This window comes from Nipponia nippon, unplaced genomic scaffold (assembly GCF_047370975.1).
Source record: "Nipponia nippon isolate SJK-2023a ecotype South Korea unplaced genomic scaffold, ASM4737097v1 scaffold_1, whole genome shotgun sequence".
Lineage (NCBI taxonomy): Eukaryota > Metazoa > Chordata > Aves > Pelecaniformes > Threskiornithidae > Nipponia > Nipponia nippon.
The window spans coordinates 146,820,111-146,826,528 of NW_028262290.1; the positions used below are offsets into that span (position 1 = coordinate 146,820,111).

The 6,418-nt window shown below is 47.0% G+C and overlaps 1 protein-coding gene across 2 annotated transcripts in view; it reads right to left on the bottom strand.

Moving 5' to 3' along the window:
- NEBL (nebulette) overlaps positions 1–4,073 on the bottom strand; it is a 272,299-nt gene extending 268,226 nt beyond the window's left edge. Inside the window, exons 1-2 of one of the 2 annotated variants that reach the window (XM_087776491.1) lie at positions 3,719–4,073; positions 2,615–2,709 (exon numbers count right to left, since the gene is read on the bottom strand). In XM_087776491.1, coding sequence (XP_087632617.1) covers positions 2,615–2,709; positions 3,719–3,787 — 164 coding nt within the window. In that variant the 5' untranslated portion in view covers positions 3,788–4,073. The remainder of the gene's footprint in view (positions 1–2,614; positions 2,710–3,718) is intronic. The other variant, XM_087776484.1, reaches the window with a different exon arrangement.
- Positions 4,074–6,418: the final 2,345 nt, after the last annotated feature.

Genomic DNA, 6,418 nt, shown 5'->3' on the forward strand with positions numbered 1-6,418 from the left:
AAAAAAAGAGAGTGGAATATTTTAAGTTCAAAGGTCAAAATATACTCAAGTGCATTATCTAACCTGTGAACTAACAAACAGATGCAGAAATTATTGAAGATATGTGCTTTTCAACTTGTCCTTACAAAAAGCTAACTATGGCTTCCAAACCTATTAAACAACTTCATGGTATTGGTCTTCCATTCAAATTAGTGCATACTTCTTCACTTTTATCTACAATTACACTCTCATTGATGGATGACCTCAATAAACAGTCTAACAGTAACTGCTCTTTGTCAAGTGCTTGTAGGTGTTTGTATGAGTAAATTTGCATTCTTTTCTTTGCAGATTTTCTGATCAAGCCATATTTAACATAAAAATGGATTTGCCTCTTACTAATGAACACTGTATAAGACATATCATAATCTGAAATACTATAATGGTGTCTGCTTTGCAAATAAGTAACCTTTGAGATGCAAGAGTACTGTGTCAAAATATGATAATTTAAAACAACTGTATTTTCAAAACACAGTTTTGCATAAACATCTTATCCCTCCTTTGAAGTATATTAAAGTTTGTTGAAACCACAAAGCACACCTTGGTCTTCCCTTTGTGGTTCCATAGAATACTTAAAGTTATTTAGATCATTTGATTAACGTTTCTCTAAAAAAATACAAAACAAACAAAAAAAAAAACCTTAAGTTTACCAAAACTTAAGAACAAAATACACATTGTTGATACTATACATTAAATTTTGTCTCTTCTTTAGCAGAAGAAACCCATTCTTTCATGGTTTCACATTATTTCTTACCATTTCATACATCAGGTTTGAGGGACATTTCAAAGATAAAGAATATTTTTTCAAGGATCACTATTACAAAGCTCATTAAAGCAACTACCAGGAAGAATAGCACCTGAACAGTACATAACATATCCATCATCCTTATTCCCTCTCATGTGTAAATAGAAGGACACACCACGTAGCATAACTACATAGATGAAAAACTCTCCTACAAGAGAAGTTAAATATGAATGGCATGGAAACACCGATGTACAGCACCGAGGAGACTTTGTAAACAAACAGCATTAAGTACCAGTAAGTATCTGATTACGTAGGAAAAATCAAGCAATCAAAGTATCATCACTGAAATTTAACCACAAAAATTTGGATAAAAGGCACCAATGCATTATCAGAGTTTTAATCACTGTAAAGGATGTAAGTCTGTACATATGCTTCAACTCAAATAGTAGGAAAAGCAGAGTCCCATCTAGGGCCAGTAACCTTTAGGTTAGTCTCAACTTATAGCGTGCCACTTGTTGAAGCATGAATCTCCCTTCCTACAGAGCTTTCTCTACAGCACATAAGACTGGCAACCAACCACACTTTATTACAAGAGGTCTAATGTCACCCCCATACACTGTAGAGCACTTCAAGGAAAGCTAGAAATGTATGTGTGTAACTCCATATGTTCCTAAAGCAATCTAAGTACAACCGTGCACATTGAAACAGGTGGTTCAAGTTTTGGCAGCACAACAGTTTTTACAACAAAACTCGTATTTTAGACAGATAGGCACTGGCTGGCTTCAATTTTAGCCTGGAAGAAATAAGCATATGCTGTTGAACCATTCTGTGATGGCCAGCCATAGACTGTCTACCTCAACATGAAACAAATACTTTAAGATGAACAAAGAAGAATGTTTCTGAAAAAAATACAATGTGTCTATAGTTTCAAAATTCTGTCTCTTTAAAACATATGTTTTAAGCAGGTAAAGGTGAAAATGATAACAATATATGAATAACATATAAGATCAAATTTGATTCCAAATTCTTTAGAGATATCCTTCTAACAAAACATATTATAATTATAAATGTTTCTGAAGATTAAAACATACTGAAATGCATTTAGCAAATCTTAGGAGCACGGTATAAAGAGCAACATCTTTCTTCTACATGTATCAAAATGCTCCTCCGCAGTACCTGCAAGCCAAACATCAAAGCACCCTTCAAAATCCACACAACAACAAAATCTAAAAGTGGAATACAACATGATTATACTCTACAACTAAAAGGAATCTATTCTATCAAAATCTAAGAGAGAAGCAAAATACAAAATAGCATGAAGCACCAGAAGCAGGGATTTTGTAAATATCTAGCTTAGTAATCTGAGATACGTGAACATAACAGTTTTAAAAATAGGTTGTCACGATCTCCAACAGGATATTGTGTTTGGTAAACTACACAACCGAGAAGCACTTTGTTTGTTTTCTTATTACAAAATGCTGACCAGGTCCATAACGCTGAACAGAGCGCTGCATAATGGACAACTGTAATCCAGCAGGCCAATAATGAATGTAATAGGAGTCAGCACCAGATCCGACACTTTCTGGGAGGAAAGGACCTGTATCCTGAGAGCTGATATTAAAACACTGCCTAAACACATAATCAATTTATTTTCATCTTCTGTCACTTCAATGCAAGTAGAATATGCCATCTGAAAAGATACTGAACTGCTCTAGGCTGCACTGCTACATCTCTACATTAAGTTTTTACAGCACAATACCTATTTGACCATATCCACAGCCAGGTTTTCTTTTCATGTGCATTTCTGCAAGACTTGACATTTACAATACTTACGCATTGCAATAAGGTTTCTTTTCATATCCTTTGTAGTTATTCATGTTCAGAGCCATTTTGCAAACTTCACAGTGGAAACATCCTTTATGCCAGTACTGTAAAGAAACACAAAGTAGAATTACTTATGTTACTGATGTTTTGAAAGCTGTTTTAGGGTACAGTAAATGTAAAGGCACAGCTACACGTCAATGTTTTTGGCTATGCATTATAGATCTCTGTAAACTACATCGAAAGAATTACTTTCACGTGAAACCGAAGGTGCTTCTGAAACACTCCCAGAAACATAAAGTCTCTGCTAATGTGAATACCAAGACCTCCACATGCTGACCTTGCCAGGATTATTTTAAAGATAACTGAAGCAGAAGTTAGACATTTTGCCTTGTTAAAGAAAAAAACGACACCGCTTGCTAAGAATGCAATGCTATGCGAATAAAATCACTAACTAATGTGACGGCTGGCTTTTTGGTACGCTGAACAGACACTAAATTTAGCACATAATACGGTATTTTCCTCCGGTAGCTCCTACCGCCTTGCCTTTCCGGGGACGTTAATTTGGCGCATCTGTCACAGCCTCATTGCTGTTATTTACGGAGCGCCAACCAGTACCCCCGGGGACACCCCCCAGGGACGGGGCGGCCGCCACCCCGCTGCCCCGGCCGCCGTCCCCGCCGAGGCGGCCATGGCGTAAGGAGCAGCCGAAGCCGCCCCAGCTCGGGGAGGCACCGACAACTCCAGCCGGGCGGGGGCCGCCTACAACTTCATCCCTCAGGGAGCCGGGGGCGGCCGCGGGGACCCGCCGCCGGCCCCAGGCGCCGTCGCTCCCCGGGCGGGCGCCGCAGGGGCTCTCCGGCCCGCCGCGGCCGCCGCTCGCCCCCCGCCCTGCGCCAGCGCGGTGACACGGCGCTTGTCGCCGGCCGGCGGTGGCGGCGGCGCGGATGCCGGCGCAGCGGCAGCCCCTGAGGCGCTGCGTTTGCCACCTGCCGGCTCGCCCCGCTCCCCCGCCGGCCCGGCCCGGCCCTGCCCGCCCCGCCGGAGCCGAGGGGAGCGGGGCGCAGGGCGGGCACGCCCGGGAGGCGCCGTCCCCGCCCGCCCGCGCCCCAGCACCTTGTCCAGGCAGTTGACTTTCTCGGTGGGATAGACCACTTTGCCACAGCGGGCGCACTGGGGGTTCATTTTGCGGCTCCTCTCGGGCGGCGGCTCCCGCGGGCGGCGGCGGCCGAGGCTGCTGGGCGGCGGGCTGAGCTGGACGGGGCTCCGGGCGGCCGATCTACCATCCCCTGCCCTGGCGGGGACGCCGGGGGTCCTCAACGGCTGCCGGCGGGCGAGGAGGTCATCGGCGACGGCTGGGGAGGAAGCGGCGCTCCAGCTGACTGCGGCTCGGCAGCATGTGTGAGTGGGCGGGCGGGGAGCCGGTGCCTGTCGCCCCCGCCCGCTCGCCGCCCCGCCGCCGCCCGCCCCCGCCGCCTCCTCCCTGTGCCTGCGCGCTCGGCTCCCCGCGCCGCGGGCTGGGTGACTCACGCCGAGCCCCGCGCTGCAGCCGCAAGCCAAGCCAAGCCCACCGGCGCGGCGCGGCCCGGCCCGCAGCGAGGGGAGGGAGGAGGGGGAGGGCGAGCCCCGCGCCGCAGCCGCCCCGAGGGGGGCGAGATGGCGGGCTCCGCGCCGCCGCCCTGAGGCGCGGTGTGGCGCGGGGGGACGGCGGGCTGCGGCCGCCTCCCTGGGCGCACCTGCCCGAGGCCCGCTGAGGCGGCGCCGGCCCCTTGAGAGGGAGAGAGGGTGGGGAGAGAGGGAACCGCGGCGCTGCCGGGGCCGCGGGGGAGCTCGGCCGTTCCCCGAAGTTAGGCCCGAGGCCTGGCCGAGCGCCGGGGGGCACCTGCCGGGCGGAGCGGGGCGGCAGCGCCGTGCGGCGCCGGCGTGGGGAGCGGGGGCCCGGCGGTGCGGGGCCTCAGCCTCCCGCCCGTGTCGGACGCAGCCCCGCGGTGCCCGTTAGCGGGGTGAGGAGTGTCGCTACGTTCCTCCAGCTTTGTATCCCGATTAGTTTTCAGGCTCGCTGGTGCTGCCTTTCCGAGGCTGAGTCTCTGGGGCACACCAGTGGTCCCATGGGGCAAGCAAATCTCAGCCAGAATGACAGATTTCAGCTCCTCAGAACAGGCTTTTGCCATTAATTTTTGTACTTGCTCATTAGTGCCGTGGGAACGGTACAGCAAGAAGTCATGCGTTTTTTCCTTAGCTGTGGGCTTGTTTAACTACCTGGAATATAAACCAGCTGAGGGAAGTGCTTAAGCCAATGCAGTGCAGCGTTTTCTGAGGTTTTTTTCAGTAGTGCAGCACTCTGTGTGGCGCACAGCAAGGACAAATTCTGCACATACTTGGGCGTTATTAAGTAATCAGAATGCAGTCAGCTAAACTGGAATACTTGGCTATAATTCTGCCTTAGCAACCCAACTTTTATACACTGGCTGGTTAAAGGCGTGGGGAGAAACAGTAATTTCGTTGAAATTAATAATATATGTGATTAAATGAGAAATACCTCATCAGGCTTTAAATATTACATGATGGAAGTTGTAGAGCTGCTTCTGCCTCATCTAGACATAAACATCTGGCACCCAGTGAAACTCATAATGTTGAGAGGCTGGCTGTGCTGCAAGCAACAGGAAAGCAGATTTGCAGGCAGTCTTGTCAATGCTTATTGTCTGCTTTGGCTGTCTTGGTGTAGCAGCAAATAGACAAACTACTGACTGCCTCCATTTCCAGTCCTGCAGTCTGTAGGCTGGTCCATTTCAGGGCCAGTGCTAGTGATTTGCAGTTCTCAAAAATCATTAATCAGATTTTTTTACCGTTGTTGTTAATTAGTCTTGATCTGGAATTTAAGACTTGTCTTCTCACTGTTCATCACTAACGATAGCATAATAATTTTTCACAAATTCCTGAAGACCAATTTGGCCTCAGCTTACCATTGTCAAGGATTTCACGGATAGAAATAGGTGCGTACGCGCCCTGCAGTGCCGATGCAGTGAGTCTCATCATCTGCTACCTCTGCTCTACAGATGACCTTACACTTTCTGTTGGACGGTCTGACTGGAGGTGAACAATGGCTTTTATTCAGGGAACTCTCAATGCTAGGCATATGAGTATGTTGGTAAAGGAAACTTGAATACATGGTCACCCAGTGTTTTCTGCAGGCACTATCGTCTGCAGATCCATCTAAGATCACATCTGAGTTGAGTTAGGCCCAACACATAGGTAAGCAAGCTCTGTTCTGCAAAGGCTAGACAGTGTAGTGGTAAGTGTGTAGTAGGAACTGGGATGGAGGCCCAGATAAATTAATCTCAGAGGGCAGTGGATGTTACTTATATGGGAAAAAGTTTACTTCTTTCTTAGCTGACTTAATTCTTTCTTATCTTAGATTCAACCTGATGGCTAATGGGTGAAATGGCTCTGTAGCTCATTAGAAATAAGTAGAGGCATATATAGGCTCCCCTAAACTGCTATTATGAAAACTTTGACGTAGAGGCTTCGTTCCTCAAAGTTCCAGTTCATTAAAATCACATTCGGAGCCTTCTCCTCAGCATCTGGACAAAAATCATTTGGATATTACTCTCAGTCTCAACGCTACAATGAAATCTCTTGCCTTATTCTTAAAGGGAAAACTTTTATTAACCAAAATATCAACACTAAAAATTGAATAGTAAAATCAATAGGACTACCTGCCATTGTATCTAAATTGAGTGTTTTGGCAGTATAAAAGCATTCCAATATTTATCATTATTTCAGGATCCTTTTATTAACTTCTATTAGTTTTCTCCA